Source organism: Coptis chinensis, chromosome 4 (assembly GCF_015680905.1).
Source record: "Coptis chinensis isolate HL-2020 chromosome 4, ASM1568090v1, whole genome shotgun sequence".
In the NCBI taxonomy this organism is placed as follows: Eukaryota; Viridiplantae; Streptophyta; class Magnoliopsida; order Ranunculales; family Ranunculaceae; genus Coptis; species Coptis chinensis.
In genome coordinates, this window is record NC_141459.1 from 39,675,776 (window position 1) to 39,692,055 (window position 16,280).

Consider the following 16,280-nt stretch of genomic DNA (forward strand, 5'->3'; position numbering starts at 1 on the left):
TTATTCCTCAATCCCCGTTTTTGTGCTCAATACTCATAAGTTTTACTCTCTCCTATTGAAATTCAATTTTAGAAATAGTTTGAATGTTTAAATGTTAATTGAATTGAATGTTTGAATGTTATAATTGAATTGAATTGAATGTCGAATTGTTTGTTGAATTAGAATGTTGGAATTGTGAGGTTAAAGGGATTGGTTTAATGTTTGTTGAATTAAAATGTTGGAATTAGAATGTTGGAATTGATGTTAGAATGTTAGTTTGAAATTGTGTGTTTTGTTTAAATTGAAGTTATAAAGAGGATATTGTTGATTGAAGTGCAGGTGCCATGCAAAATGAGTAACAAGGGTAAATAATTTTTCGGTCAAAAATCAATTACTAGATTGACAAATGAGTCGATGCCAACACTAAACGCCGATGAGGATGAAAACCAAGTCTATAATTTGCAAAACCCTCCAATAATTTAATTTTTAGACCCAGTCGATCCACAAACACATGCTATATTGGCTAGAAACCCGGAAACTCACATCTCTCATCGTGTAAATATGGTAAGCATTTGATCGTTAAATTTGATTAATCTTTAACATCATAATTTGTATTTTCTTTAATTTTAATGAAGTGTTTTGAATAAATGTTTAGGGAGGTGGGGGGGGGGGGGGGGAGATGAAATTGCGGTGTTGTTGGGCATCCGTAAATCATTGGTGGAAGATAGTGCTTGACAAATGAGATTGTTTTGAAAGCATAATAAATGAATTTTTACAATCTCCGTTTGGGTCATTGTTTCGATGTGGTTATCAAAACTCCGACCGTGGTTTGATATACGCTTTGATCGAACGGTAGTGGGACACAACTCACACTTTCCACAAGGCAAGATAGGCATTACTCCAATGGATGTTATTATGCTCACGAGAATGAGCGTAAGAAGGGAAAGGCCGTTACATTTGGAGAAGGTCGGTTCGCAACTTTTGATTATGCACAACAAAGTTGGCCAAATATAAGGCCGAAGCATTGGGCTAAAAGGGGTATCAAACCCTCCTTTTTTGTGAATGAGTTCATGGAGAAGACAAAATAGAGTGACGAAGGTTGGTGCTCGACGGGTACAGATCGGGATGGATATTTCTGAGCATTCTATTTTTACTTAATCACGCAGTGTTTCTTCCCCACGAGTGATAGTTCACTGAGATTAGGTTGGATAGAGTATTTGGTTTGGTTAGAATACATGCATTAGTATGATTGGGGTGGTGCTATGTTTGGAGCTTTGATTTACGTGTTGGATCAAGCGTGTCGAGTCATAACAAATGTTGGGGATGGTCAATGTGGTGACTTCACCCCTCTTTTACATTTAAGTTTTAAATTTGTAGTATTATAACTTTATATTAAATTACGAACAAGTTTGATTTTGATATTTGTTTTTATGATAGTATTGGTGGTATGAGTACGTACCTACCATGACTCCTTTTCTGAGACCGAACATGAACCGTGATATCATGCCACGGATTAGAGCATGGATGAATGACTTTAAAGATTGCCGAAGTGGTCAAGGACGCCACAACATTCACTTAGACCGTAACAAACTCGAGACTAGGTCGGCATTGGCGATACAATGGACACCATGGTTTCATACTCGATATATGCAATTAAATGTTGATGATGTGGAGGGAGATACCATAGATGATATTTGGTCATGTGAGGTGATTCACCGTGTATGTCGTTCGTATAATCGCCTAGCTACCAGGTGTTGGCACCAAATTGTTGGGACACCTTTCATCCCACCTCCTCCGGAGAATATGTGCCCATTGGGAAGAGCTAGTCAGTGGAGGTCCTATCTTAGAATGAATGAAGACTTGTGGCCACAAGCTTCTCTATATTTAGATGTGAATGGTGACTACGATAGTTACTAGGATCACGTCTCAAGGGGTCCTATATTGCCTGCTAACATGTACTTTGTGGGACATAAGGCTATTAGAAGTGATTTGTGTATATCACACCTTATTGAGCCCTACTTTTCATCTCAAGGTCCTTACGAGGCTTTTGCTCCAGCTCCTTCCGATCCGGATAACCCATCTCAGGGAATGCATGTCGCCATACCTATACCTCATATTGATCAAAGTTATGTTCCGAACCTTGTCCTGAGTTTTGATACTCTAGATGAGGTTAGTATTTGGTTTATATTTTGAAACTTTTTTTTTTGAAACATTTAGGCGTTAGGCTGACCCCAACCTGCATTCATACATTAATTTAACTCTTTGATACAAGGTGCCTTTAACATCTTCCTCTACTATTACATTCAAATCTTTCATAAGAGGTGGAGTGCTAAAGAAAGTAGAGTGAGAACTAGTTACATTTGATAGAACTTTATGTTTCTTCCTAGATCCCAATCTTGCTAGAAGGTCTGCCCCCTATTCATTTCTCTGAAGACATGGGATATTTTGATGAGGTCAAACTGAGCCATCAATTTCTTAATGGAGCTGAGGATGTCAAGGGCAAACCATAGGCAACATACCTTTTCGCTTATGATTTGGACTGCTTTAAGGGAGTCTGATTCCACCATCATTTTTGTACAGTTCATAAAATGCCCTGCCATCAGGCCAGACTCAATACCTTTCAATTCATGCACAATAACAGATCTACTTTTTACAGTTCCTGTAAAGATTAGGATTACTGTACCTTCATGATTTCTTAAGGTACCTCCATACCCTTCACCTTCTAGTGTAACTGAGCCATCTGCATTTACCTTAACCGTACCTTTAGGTGGGGTGGTCCACTTGCAAATGATAGGAGCATTGCTAGATTTGTATTTGCATACCTAGAGTAGTAATCATATGATTGGTTTTTGGGGAATCATCAGCTTTCTTTATCTGTCTTAGAAAATAGAGTAACATTCTCTTCCTGATATCATTTCCCACTGCTAAAACTGAGTGTGCTTTCTGCTTGAATCTTCAACTGTTCCTCTCATTCCATAATCCATATATGGCTGCACAAGTCATGGCTCTGGTAATGTCACTAGCAGTTGTGTTGATTCTCGTTCTGTGCAGGATCATATACCATTCACTTGTGGATGCTTAAACAGAGGGGCAAAAACCTAGTGCTTTCTTGATATATGACCATACCTCTTTTGAATAGGGGCAGTTGAAGAATAAGTGCTTAGAGTTTTTCGGGCTAGAATTGCAGAGGCAACACTTTGAATGATTAAGAATTTTCCTTTGCATGAGTCTATCTTGAGTGGAGAGACAACCTGCAAATAACTGCCATGTGACAAAGGAGTGCTTTGGTATGTTTAGCTTTCCCCAGACTAACTTGTACCATTTGACTTTTTCCCTCATCCTCCTTAATGCTACATATGCTGACTTGGTGGTGAATTTGCCAGAACTGGTTTTAGTCCACACTACCAAGTCTTGATCGAGATTGGTTCTGATTTCAGTGTTTAAAATGCTCTCCTTCAGGGATCCATCAGGTAAGTTGTGAACTAGTGCATTCCATCTCCCATTAGTGATAAGGTGACTTACTGTAGCATCATCAGGTAGATGTAGGGAAGCTTGAGCTTGCACATTTAAGAGAAGGGGTTGGTCCTGTAACCAAGGGTCATGCCAAAGCTTTGTTGCTTCACCGTTGACAATCAAGTGCTTGATGAATTTTCTGGCATTCTTTCTGGCCTTGAGAATATTTCTCCAAACCCATGAGTTGTCACTGGGTATCTTCATGGTCCAGAAATTTTTATTCTTGATTTGGTATTCCCAGATCCATTTGGTCCACAGAGTATCTTCTTTACTTGCGACTTTGAAAATCAAGCCACAGTATGCTACTTTGTTCCCTACTTTTGGGTCAATGATCGACAAGCCACCTTCCTCTTTACTCAGTCTAAGAGTCTCATGGCTTGCCTTGTGCATCTTCCTTTCCATAGTTGCTCCAGTCCATAGGAATCTATTACTGAGTTTCACAACTTTATCTAGGATGCCAACTGGGAGGATGAAAGTTATGGCCCAATAAATATGAAAAGAGGATAGAATAGATTGGATGAGCTGTAACCTTCCTGCATAAGTTAGTGACACTACAACAAAAGGGTTCTTTTGCAACGCACTCTTTTGCCACACCCAAAAATCGTTGGTAAAAGTTATCTATTGCCACGCCAATGCACGTCCCTAATAGTTTGCTGTTCTTTTTGTCCCCATCTAACTTCCAGTTACTTATTGCAATGCCTCTTACACGGCAATTACATGTAATTAAATATTTGGTAAGATAATAAATAATTTTTTTGAGGAAATTCATTTTTAGGACGCCATTAACGCTGCTACTGCAGAGATTAATCAGTTGCAACACCTCTATCGTTGTAAGAAGTTTTTATGTGAATTTAGATTTTATTTGCTCCACCTCTGCTGCGACGACACTGCGGTTGCTGAAGTACTTTTTATGGGAGCGGGATATTCTTTTTTAACAAATTTATTTCGGCGGGCCCCCATTTTTCATTATCCACTCAAACTAAAAAATGGAAAACCCTAAATATTGGAAAACCCATTTTACTACCATCGAATCTTCTTCCTCTGTTTCCTCCAGCGTGGTAAAATAAAAGGTATGCTTCTCTCTCGCTCTTCTCTCTTTTGATTGAAATTTGCTTCGACTTTTGGTTTATTATCAGAGAAAAAAAAACTTTTGGTTTGTTCCCACTTCACTTAAGTTTCAGATTAGAATTCGGGGTATCCTCCACCATGTCAAAACCTTGACTTTTGCATAATTCGCCACCACCGCCAAAGCTGATGTAAGCTTCAACTTTTGTATAATCCACCATCATCCCCATTAATCCTTTTTCTGTCATTTCAAAGTTTAATTGATCTTCTCATTCCAAAGCTAACTAATTCTCTCTGTGTTTACAGTGATGGCAACGACGGGTAGTGGCTCAATCAACGTTGAAACAAAGGGTCTTCTCTTCGTACCGGTACAGTGAAATATAAATGGGTTTTGTTAAAAAAAAAAAAACTTTTATGATAACAGTGGATATTTATGTTAATACTATACTTAGATTTTTGGTTTTTGTGTTGGTGGGATTTGAATTGCATTTTGAGATTCTTGAGCTTACTTTATGAGGTTTCTCGCTGTGAATTAATTATTGGATCAAGAAATTTATATCAGTTTTGAATTTTGTGAAATGGTTGTAATAGTTGGTTTGATGTACATCATATTGTCTATCAAATTTTGAGTGGTGAATAGATATCGTTGGGATTTTTCATGCTAGGGGTGGTAATGTAGATTGTCTGACTATATTTGTATTTTTTTACAATCATCATTTTTCTGGTGGTTCAATCTATCACTGGTTTTGCTTTTATGTTTGGGCATGTGGTACATGAATGCAATCACTTGGATTTAATGAAATTTTAAGTGGCAGTACCATGTTATAAAATTTATGCTATTATAATCATATTGTCACATAGCATGGGTAATATAAGGCATACGTAACAGACCAACCCAAATTCAATTAAGTTTGTATCTTTAATAACTTTATATTAAGTTTTACTTAGCTGCATTTTCTTCTTAGGTCTGGTCTAAACATATTTGGTTCTCATCATGCACTTCTTAGTGAAACCATTTACAACGACGTCAAAGCCAAGGTTTGGTTTTGAACAAGATTTGGTATTAAGTTTTATTTATTTATTGAGTTCTAAATGATGATTTAATGGGCTCTGGTTTATTTTTGGAATTTTAGTTTGAAGCTTTGAAGAATTTATCAACAGAGGGCTTCTACTTCATCAACTTCAATTCACTTGCATCTCCAGAAGTCAAAATTGTGAGCTTTCGATCTCACTAAATTCTTCAATTTAATGTTCCCATGGTACGGTATTCGAATTTTTGTTTTCCTAAATTTGTAGCTACGATACCGTAATACTAGCTCAAATACACAAGTAGCGAAAAATCATTATGCATGGAAGTAAAAGACGATGTCATTTTATGGTCTTTCTTGTTTAATTTTTAGGGACCCAAGTGATGCAGATAAGTATTTGTTAGCAACACGGACTATAGGAGAGCTATTAATAGCACTAGAGCCATTTATAGTGTACTATTCTAATTATAATGCTTGATGTGCTGAATTCTTGCACCATCAAAGTGATACTAGTGTTAGTGATGAAGCTGTTTTTTCATACTAAGATGCTTGATTTGCTTAGGCAAACTAGAAGGTACTATTTTCTTGATTTTGTTTTGGCATTTTAGTCTTTATTATGTATACATATAGTATGAAAGAAATGGTTGTGTGGCGATGTTGTGAATGAGTTGTCTGTCTCTAAATAAAGTAGGAAAGTTGTGGTTTAGGTTGAGATGTATGACAATATGGAGTAAGTATTGGTTAGTAATTATGGGCCTCCCCTCCTTGTGGGGTTTTTTTGTTTAGTAATTATCGATGTGCTGAATAAGCATTGATTAGATTGGTTTATTGCATATCACGATACATTGTTGTGGACTAGGGGTAAAGGAACTATTTATGAAATCTTGAACTAAGAAAGAGAAAAGCTATCAGTGAAGGGGAAAAAAAATAGTAATCTCTGTAAAAAATAGTGAATTTTTTTTATGAGTGCATATTTAAGTAATGCTTGTGTTCCCATGTAGGGCCACATGTTCTCTGGATGTTCCCTTTGATTTCTTTCATAGGCCGACATTGATTTCATCTTTTAATATATTCTATTCTAAAGTTTGTGATGTTTGGTCTGCTATCCAACCAAAAATTTCTATCTTTGTGTAGTACTAATGTGACTTGTTTATTTGATATTCGTTACGTTTTTGGTTATGTGATCTCTGTCTATATTTTTTGTAGACTCTAACCTACAAATACTTTCTTTTGAGAAATTGATTAGTTCATTTGCCATCCAAAAATGAGTTTGAGTGATTGTTGCGGGGTTAATTTTGCTATTTCTGAAGTTGTTTCACCCAAAACACTAGTGGGAATTGTATGCAGTTGAGTATGACGAAATGGCTAGTGCACCACATCGCGATCTCAACCTCTCATTCAAGGTGCGTTGTATCAAATTTTAAATTGCTCATATATTTGTTTTGATAATCTTTAAAATTTAGTAGGAGGGCCCAATTCTAAAAAACAAGTATGGTTTCTTTGTAGAGGGTAAGAACCATAAGTAACATTTTTTTTACTGTTTTTGTTGAAATTACAAGTTTATAATTGTAACCAAATATAAGTTATGCTTTAGGTATGATATTGACACTCAACATTCATTCTTTTGATACTAGGAGACCCATGTATTGTTGTAATTGTATTATGGAACTTCACCAATTGTGGCAAGCTGTAGTGCTATTTTTACATGCTAGGTCATTTGGTTTAACTTGGTAAAAATATTTTCACATGCATTACTTATCACTAGAGTGCATTTTAACTTTGTTAATATTTCGGAAAAGTGTACTTATTTCTTTTTTCTATTCATTGTATTAGCAGATTAGCTAATGGGTTGTCGATAGATTAATGAAGAAAACTTGGACGGACGATGCTCAAATGACAACTATGGAAATTCTAGTTTTGAAAAACGTGTTTTGAAAAATATGTGATGCGATGTATTGGTATAGAGAATGAAATTGTGTAGATTTTTCATATACTTTTTTTTTTTGTAATGGATGATTTTAGTTAATAAAGTATATTTTGTTACGATTCATGGTGTAATGAAATGGGGTTGTTATTGTTATCTACATAAATTGAGTTGTGAAGAATTTTGCATATTCAAAAGAATCAAAATATTGCGTCAAATAGATTTGTTGACGTAGGATATTTCAATACACCCCTTTTGCAACGCTTTGTATGTAGCAATAGAGTTGAAGATTTTGCAATGAAGTAGAGCTGTTAGCAACACCGAAAGTGCTGATAAAAATAAACTATTTGTGACGCCAAATAGTGTTGTTAAAAATTTGTTTTTGCGACGCTAGCCGTTGCAAATAGTTTCAAATAATTTTAAATCCAATTTAATTTCCGAAAATGAAGTAGCAACGCATATAAACTATTAACAATGAAGTAAGGCGTTGCAAAAGATTGGACATTTTTGCGACGCCATTGTTTGCAATGCAATTGATATTTTGTGACCCACTTTTTTGCAGCGCCTTTGAGACGCCACATTTGGCGTTGCAATAGATAAATTGCGACGCTTTTTAGTACATTTAGCGACGAGGTATGGCACTGCAAATGAACCTTTCTGTCGTAGTGTGATCTAGTCTTCCAATTAGTCATTCTATTGATGATCATCTCAAGAAGAGGCAAGTAGTCCTTGGTACCAATTCTTGAAGAGGAGAGAGGCAGCCCCAAGTATTTTATTGGTAGGGTTACAAGACTGACATCCAGAGTATGAGCAAGGGCTTGACTATCATCTTGTGACATGCTGCCTGTGAGCATAGATGTTTTCATGGTGTTAACTTGCAGGCCAGTGAGAGAAGTGAAAGATTTTAATACTTCCTTGATTGCCAAAATGGACCTTGTTTCTCCTTTACAAAAGAGGAGAACATCATCTGCAAAGCTAAGATGGGCAATCTTTAGCCTGCTGCACTTTGAGTGAGGTGAGAAATGATTGTTACTGAACCCTTGCTTAAGAAGTCCTCCCAAGATTTCCATAACAAGCACAAAAAGATAAGGGGACAGTGGATCTCCTTGCCTCAACCCCCTTTTACCTTCAAAGTACCCTTGTGGAGTTCCATTAATAAGGATTGAGAAGGATGGAGTGGTGTAGCACATAGATATCCATGTAATGAATCTTGGTGGAAACTTGAATCTTCTGAGCACCTTGACCAGTGTATCCCAACTCACAGTATCAAAAGCTTTCTGAAGATCAACTTTTATAGTGCATCTCTGAGCTCCATGCTTTCTTGTATATCCTCTGAGTATCTCATGGGCCAGTAAAAGGTTGTCTTGAATGCTTCTTCCAGGGATGAATGTTGACTGGTTCATGCTTATCCATTGTGCAATGTGGGGCTTTAACATGTTTTCAAGAATCTTGGCAATACATTTGTAAGTCACATTACAGCATGTTATAGGCCTATATTCATCGATTCTTGAAACAACAGGTTTTTTAGGGATTAAGCATAGAAAGGTAAAGTTAGTTCCTTTATGAATCTTATTAAAAGCAAAAACAGATTTAATTGCTCTAATAAAATCACCTCCCACTGTGTTCCAGGTTGTTTTGAAGAAGAAAGCATTATATCCATCTAGTGCTGGTGCTTTTGAGTCCTCCATAGAAAATAATGCCTCTTTGATTTCTAATGATGTGACTTCCTCGATCAATTTTGCAGCTGTAAGGTTGTCCACTACACTACGCATTGGTAGCTCATCTAACAGTTCTTCTTGGTAGGTGATAGGGGAGGAAGAGCCTATCAGATCTTTATAGTACTTGATGAAAGTGTCTGCCACTTCAGTTTGCCCCTCCTTTTTTGTTCCATTTTGATCGTGAACAGACCAAATGATGTTTCTGTTCTTCTTCTCTCTAATGGCATGGTGAAAGAAGGCATTTCCCTTGTCACTATAATCGAGCCAATCATTATCAGATCTTTTCTTCAAGTCCATGTATTCCATCTTTATGAAGTTGCATAGTTCTTCTCTTGCTATTTTTTCTTCACTACATAGGAGCGGGTTCCGTGGATTGCGTTGCATTTCTTTTTGGATTCTGACAAGGTTTTCTCTTGCTGCTTCTGTTTTGATATGGATATCTGATAAGTATGCTCTATCCCTACCCCTTAATTTAGATTTGAGAATCTTGAGCTTGTATACTAGAACAAAGAGGGGGCAACCCACTACTTCAACTTCCCAGACTTGTTGTACCACTACTTTGAAGTATTTATGGAGAGACCAATAATTTGAAAATCTAAAGGGTAGCACCCTCTCTCATGGTCAAGCAGGTGGATGAGCATAGGAGAGTGGTCCGAAATGCCTTGAGTGAGAAATTCAGCAGAAGAGTTTGAGAAGAGGATAGACCAGCTGGTGTTCACTAAGATTTGATCAATTTTGGACCATTTCCTATTTACACCATCTCCGTAGTTGGTCCATGTGAAGAAGCATCCTGATTTTTTATTTTTCCTACATATTTAGCTTCCTTTCTATTAATGGCTTGTGTAACGCCCGTATTTAAAATTCGTATTTATTTATTTATTAATTTATTTATTTATTTATTTAAAATTTGTTGGACTTGATTTGGGATATGTGGGCCTGATTTATGGGCCCGAGTCTATGTTGGACTTAGGTTTCAAACCCAGGTATATATTCATATTTTTCCAGAGAATATGGTTTTTTAGATAAAAATAAAATAAAAATGGAGGCGGAGATAAAAGCTCGCTTGCTAGAGTGTTGGAGCGCGACGATTCGGACAATGATGAATTCCTGGAGCTTTTAATTAAGGTGAGTAGTTATTTTTGCTATTTCACCGAATCTATAGTTTCCATGTATCGGGGTATACAGACATATTTCTCTGTCTAAGGTTTATGCCTATTGTTACTGCTCATTATTCTGTTTTTATTTGGCGTCCTGTTGTATTGTTAAACTCTGTTGAATTGTTTAACTATGTTAAAAACTCGGAAATCGACGTTGAACTGTCGAAAGCTTGATGGGCCGTTAATGGCGTCGCCAAGCCCAAAAGAAAGAATTGGTCATGTCTAGTATTTGAACTCTCTTGGTTGTGGTTTTGAACCCTTACTGAGGTGGTTATGATTGAATGATGTTAGGTGGTTGTGGTGAAGCGTTGGGTAGGTGGTATTGACGCTGATTTGAGTGAGTTCGAAGCTTGAAGGACGTGTTAATGGCGGCTCGCCCAAACATAATCCTGTAAAATATGTTAAACTGTTATTTCTGTTCATTGTGTTGGTTGTTTTAGGATTGGTTGTAGTGGGGTGGTGTAGTGTGTGTGAGGGTTGTCGAATGGGGGCTGTTGGGAGCTTGAAAACTCGTCAATGGCAGTCGGGGTTGAGTTTTCGAAGTGTAAGGGAATCGAGTTTTGTGGGTATCGAAATGTTGGGTTTCTCTGGGGGTCCAAAACTGAACTGTTTCAATTGGTTTGGAGTGCCGGGCGAGCGGGGACTGGTGGTGGAGAAGAGCTGCTCAACAGGTGAGGAAGACGACTTGTTGGTTTCGCTTGGGCTTGGGTTGTTTTGTTTGGGCCGGACCAGTTTGGTTTAGTCTATGGGCCAGTTTCTTTTGTTTAGTTTGGGCCCGGTTTAGGTTAAGTTATTTGGGCCAAAAACTAATTAGTTTTCTTGGGCCGATTTCTAAGTTTTGTTGTGGGCTTAAGTAATTTTTGTGGACTTGTGGGCCGGAACTAAGTTGTGTTTCTTTGGGCCAGTTTCATTAGTTGTTTGGGCCTGTTCTATTGTTATGTTGGGCTAGTCCATATAAATTAAAATAGATCCAATGGGGTCTTTAAATATTTAGACTTTTGGGTTTTGGTTTTGGGCTTTGATTGTGGACTTTTGACTGCATAAGTGTGCTACGTTTTATATTGTAAATTGTATGGACAAATCGAATGCTAAAATACTATGGAAGCTTGTATAAATTTGTTTGTCATTATCTAATTAAGATTTGTTGTGAGTAGTGTGTAAAGCATATAAATATTGGGTTCACATAATTATATTGAGAATACATTACATGATTGATTACTATTATGAGTTGCTACTTAAATGAATTGTAGTATTTATGAAGGCTTGATATATTCCATATAGCGTAGTGCAATATATGATCGGCACGTGAAATAATAATTTTTGAGATTTGATATAGAGATGCTTGGATATCGTGCAATGAATAGTATTGGCACGTGATAACGTGGATTTTTATTATAACGAGAAACATTGAGCTTCAGTACAATTAAGTATACTGGCATGAGATAGAACAAGAATTATTATTTAGATTTTCCAAATATGGTGGCTTAGTGCAATAATTTATTTGGCACGTGATAGAGTGAAATGGTTATGAGATACTAAGGTATGACACCTGAATAAATTACGTAACGAAAATCCTAGAACCTAGCAACCACAACTCATGTGATTTGGCCCTAGTGATGGGCGTATGTGATATGATTGGCCCTTCTGCCGTTTCAGTGAATCTGAATGGCCTTTTGGGAGAAAGTAATTTGATTGGGCCTTCTAGTGTTTCAGTAAATCTGAATGGCCCATCTGGCATAGCCGAATAGTGGCTTGATTAATCCGTTCGCAAACTTTAGAACGAGACGCACGATATTTTATGCCGAATAGTGGCAGTACTTACATAATGGCTTTCGTGTTAGGGTTACCTAGTGTGCAGCATCCCGCTCAGGATAGCTACGCACGAAGTGGTTCATTATGTGAGCGGAGGCATGTGGATGTACATGTTCGGCGTTGGGTAGTGATTGTGGTAGCCAGGGAAACTAGGTAAGACACAGATACGACGTGATTTTAGGGACACGCAAAGAAAGCATTAAATAATATAATTATGGTAATATGTTGGTGAATGATATATCTTTAAATATATGATTGTATATAGTTTTGCAGAAGGGTGGATCAAACTAATGACTTGTGCAGAGACGACCCACTCTGTAATTGAGCATGAAATGCGGTAAGTATAGAATATGCTTGGCTGGTTATTAGTTTAGTTAGAACCTAAGGCGCCTCAGTGGAGGAACTAAATGCCTTTTTATTATGCGTATGGTTTGTTATGTGGTTAGTGGGAAGTTAAGGCGCCTCAGTGGAGGAACTAACTACCTTACATGTGGTATGTACATATCAATATGATTGTTTGTATTATTGGAAGCTAAGGCACCTCAGTGGAGGAACTACCTGCCTTAATTATGGTACTTAAGGATGTTGTATTATTCGTTGGAGGTTAAGGCGCCTCGGTGGAGGAACTAACTGCCTTATTTATTGTGTAAATATATGTGTAAGTATATGTTGTATTTTTAGGGCTACTCACACCAGCATTGTTTATAATGCTGACCCGATTTGCATGTTTGCTTATTGGGTGTGTTCATTAAATGAACATAGTTGATAAGTCTTGATAGGTTTAGTGTTGAAGAAGGTTGGTTGCTTCTTGTGGTTTGCATTAGCGTTGCATTCAAGATATGTTTTGTTTTCCCTTAAGGTGTAATAGATTTTAGTTAAGACAAACGTAATTTGTATTTTCAGTTGTAATTATAATTAAAGAGTTGTTGAAAGGAGATTTGTAAGTTAATCAGATTTGTGAATTTTTGAAATGAAGAGGACTTTTGTTTATCTTAAATTTTTATTGGTTTTTATTATCCGCGTATTTAAACTGATTATGGGTTTTTTTGAGTTGAGAGTGCATCACACCTCGAAAATCGAAGAGTTGGGAACAAATATTGTTTTTCCAAATTCTGTCGAAATTCGGGGTGTGATAGTTTGGTATCAGGGCATTTGGTTAGCTTAGACTTGGGTGAGTCTAAATGATTCTCAAATCGTGGTTTATGGGTAGTGTTTAGGAAGTATTATTTTCAAAATTATTTCCGATAGTCGTTTTATTTTTACAAAGAAAATAAAAGTGATACAGAAATAAAGCGAGTCAATATTTTTCTTGATTTGTTTGTATGTGTAATATGTATATTTAGATTAGTTACTTTTGTGGGGTGCATATAAAATGTTTTTCATTTTCCTTGTCATATGAGGAGTGGTTATATGTGTAATATGTTAATTATTAACGGAATTTATCAAAATGATGTGTGCTGCTATAATATTGTTTTATTATTGGTGTTCATTTTCACATGGAGTATGGATTAAGTTCGACAACATGTCTGTGAACTTTGTATTTGAGTGTTATGTTATTATTCAAGAAACAAAGAGATATTTTAATCTATATTGAATGTACTGCATTAATTGATGACTTTGTGACGTACTAAGTAAGGAACTAATTGCCTCTGTGTTGGAGGAACTATCTCGCCTCACTCGTACACTTTAATGGATGAATAATATTTTAAAGTATAAGAGATTAATTTGTTAGATGTTATTTGTTAGAAATAGAAAGAAAAATAAATTAAATGTAAGTGTATTCCTTTTAAGATGTGTATATTTGCGTATACACGCTTTCTTATATTATTGTATATAGATAGACTATTACCGTGCGTATGTGATGATAATATTGTTTCACCAATAAGACATGTATGTGTAGGTTGTTTTCTTAATGTTGCGTTATTAATGATTAATTAAACTAGTCGTGATAATTGGTAGTCATAAACCATAATTGGATTAATTGTTTTTAATTAATATATTGAACTTTGTTCATGCCGATATAAATTGTTGTTGCTGAAATATTAGAAGTGGGTTTATATTATCCTAAAGAATTTTTAAAAAAAAATCGTGTTATACGGTAGCAAATCTTATTTTAATTGTCATTGTATATGGAGATTAATTTTTTAATCATTTCACCGTTTAAAATAATTAGTAATAATAATAATAGCAATGAACGTCGAGTATTTTCTCTTAATTGTTTTGTTTCAGTCTATATGATTTTGATAGATGAATCTGAAAAATTATTTTTGAATACGTGTTATATTTGATCCAGTTGCATTCCTGAATTAGGATTCGATGGTTGTTTTCATATTTATGATTTATATAGTTTTAAATGATTCATTTTCGCTTGCTTAAATAAGAGTAGTATATGCTTGATTGTTTATCTTCCTCTCATGTCGATGAATTATAATTGCATAAGCTTGAGTTAGAGTTCCTTAATAGTTTGTTTAACAATGCAAAGAAATAACGATTGTAGATACAATAAAATAATGGAATAAAAGGGTTTCTGATAGCATGATAAAGTAAATATAAAGTTTTATTGTTTGAGGTGATTATTATCTTGTGGTATGTGGCATTTCAATAGATTTCACATGCATAATAATTAGTGTAATTCATCCGTTCTCTATAACTTTTGTCGACTAATTAATTTTATTCTTGTGTAATTAAAATGTGTTAGTGTGTCGAAGTTTTCTTATACTTTTAGATCCATGGTTTATCATAGTGAGTAGTCATGAAATAAACTATAAATTATGTGCATTTTGTTGTTTCAATTTTCTTATGAAATATGTAGTATGTCCGATGCTTAGATTGTCATCCATGATAATAAGAGAACTTGATTTGTTTATTTAGTAAGAAAAAAAAATAGTTTACTAGTAAAAGAAAAATAAATTTTGATATATGCATGAGAAGAAATTGATATAAAAATTGGATAAGAGTGTTTTAATTCGTTATTGATTCATATTATTGTTTATATTTTTAATTAGATGTTTCTCTTTCGAATTGACTCATATTATAAGGGAGTACGCTTAATTAAAATGTTTGAGATTTTTTGTAGTTTCAATGACATGAGTGATTTTTGTTTTAAGTGTATTAGGGCACTGATTTTTCTTTGGTGCATGATAATGAAAAACTCCCTAATGTTTTATGCAGGGATGAGCTTACCTCACATTATTGATTTGTTTAAGTATAATATTATTTTTTTTCGTAGAGGTTACTACGTGTCAAGAAACTACATGCTATGAGAAATGATATATTTATCTGGTGTTTAGGTGACAGTAATAATTTGTTTTAATCTTATCCTTCTTGCCCGCTTTTAGTTAAAACTAGTTTAGGTGAGCTAATCTTATCCTTCTTGCTTTCTAGTTCCTTTCCTTTTCCGGTAAAATCCTTAACTGTCGACAGTGTGAGTTCTGTTAAGGAGGGCTTCTAGGGTTCTAGCTTCCAAGCTTAGTTACTCTATTGGTAATTTTTGCTTCTCTTCCTTGGTGGTTGCCTCCTCTGGTAAATCCTCCAGTGTTGACATTGTGAGTTCAGAGGAGGAAGATAGCGCCTTACCTCTTTATTATCGTAGTTGAACTAGCTTCTATAGATGGATTCTCAGCTAGATAATCTTCAGAGTTTTCCTCCGCTCACAGCTTCTCGCGAGCAGGGATGTGAGCCATCCTTGGTTAACAATCAGGTGCAGAATAATAATATGAATTCCATAGGAAATCAGGCGTCGAATTGGAGCTCTCTCTTCTAGAGAGGAAACGTCTCTATAACGGATACCTCTCTCCAAAGGTTTGAGCTTGATATGATTGAGGGAGTAACACAAGTGCTGATGGATTTGAGCTGGAAAGGTCTCAATGAGTGGAGAGAATATGTTGTGGGTTTTTTTTCTGGAACAGAGGCTTCCATATCCGGTGGTGAAGGAGTTCTTGAAGAAAAAATGGAAAACAAAAGGTGTATATGAGATGGTTGCTGATTCTGATCTGTTTTACTTTAAATTTTCTAATGACGAAGATAAGAGGAAAGTGTTAGAAAATCCCCAGATATTCATGGCAGGGAAATGCTTCATAGTTAC

The 16,280-nt window shown here is 35.8% G+C and overlaps 1 protein-coding gene and 1 long non-coding RNA gene across 3 annotated transcripts; one reads left to right on the plus strand and one right to left on the minus strand.

The window, feature by feature from the left end:
* Nucleotides 1–1,984: 1,984 nt before the first annotated feature.
* Nucleotides 1,985–3,894, minus strand: LOC147503473 (uncharacterized). The gene is made up of 3 exons (XM_086604855.1): nucleotides 3,231–3,894; nucleotides 2,499–2,638; nucleotides 1,985–2,083 (listed from the first exon to the last, which is right to left on the minus strand). Exons 1-3 carry the CDS (start codon nucleotides 3,892–3,894, stop codon nucleotides 1,985–1,987), a joined length of 903 nt encoding a protein of 300 aa, XP_086460981.1.
* Nucleotides 3,895–5,230: 1,336 nt separating this feature from the next.
* On the plus strand, nucleotides 5,231–7,635 carry LOC147503474 (uncharacterized). 2 transcript variants are annotated; one of them, XR_015220195.1, is made up of 4 exons: nucleotides 5,231–5,595; nucleotides 5,691–5,771; nucleotides 6,832–6,988; nucleotides 7,419–7,635. It is a non-coding gene; the product is annotated as an uncharacterized LOC147503474 (long non-coding RNA). The 2 variants fall into 2 exon arrangements; XR_015220194.1 differs by lacking the exons at nucleotides 5,231–5,595; nucleotides 5,691–5,771 and having other exon boundaries at nucleotides 6,740–6,988.
* Nucleotides 7,636–16,280: the final 8,645 nt, after the last annotated feature.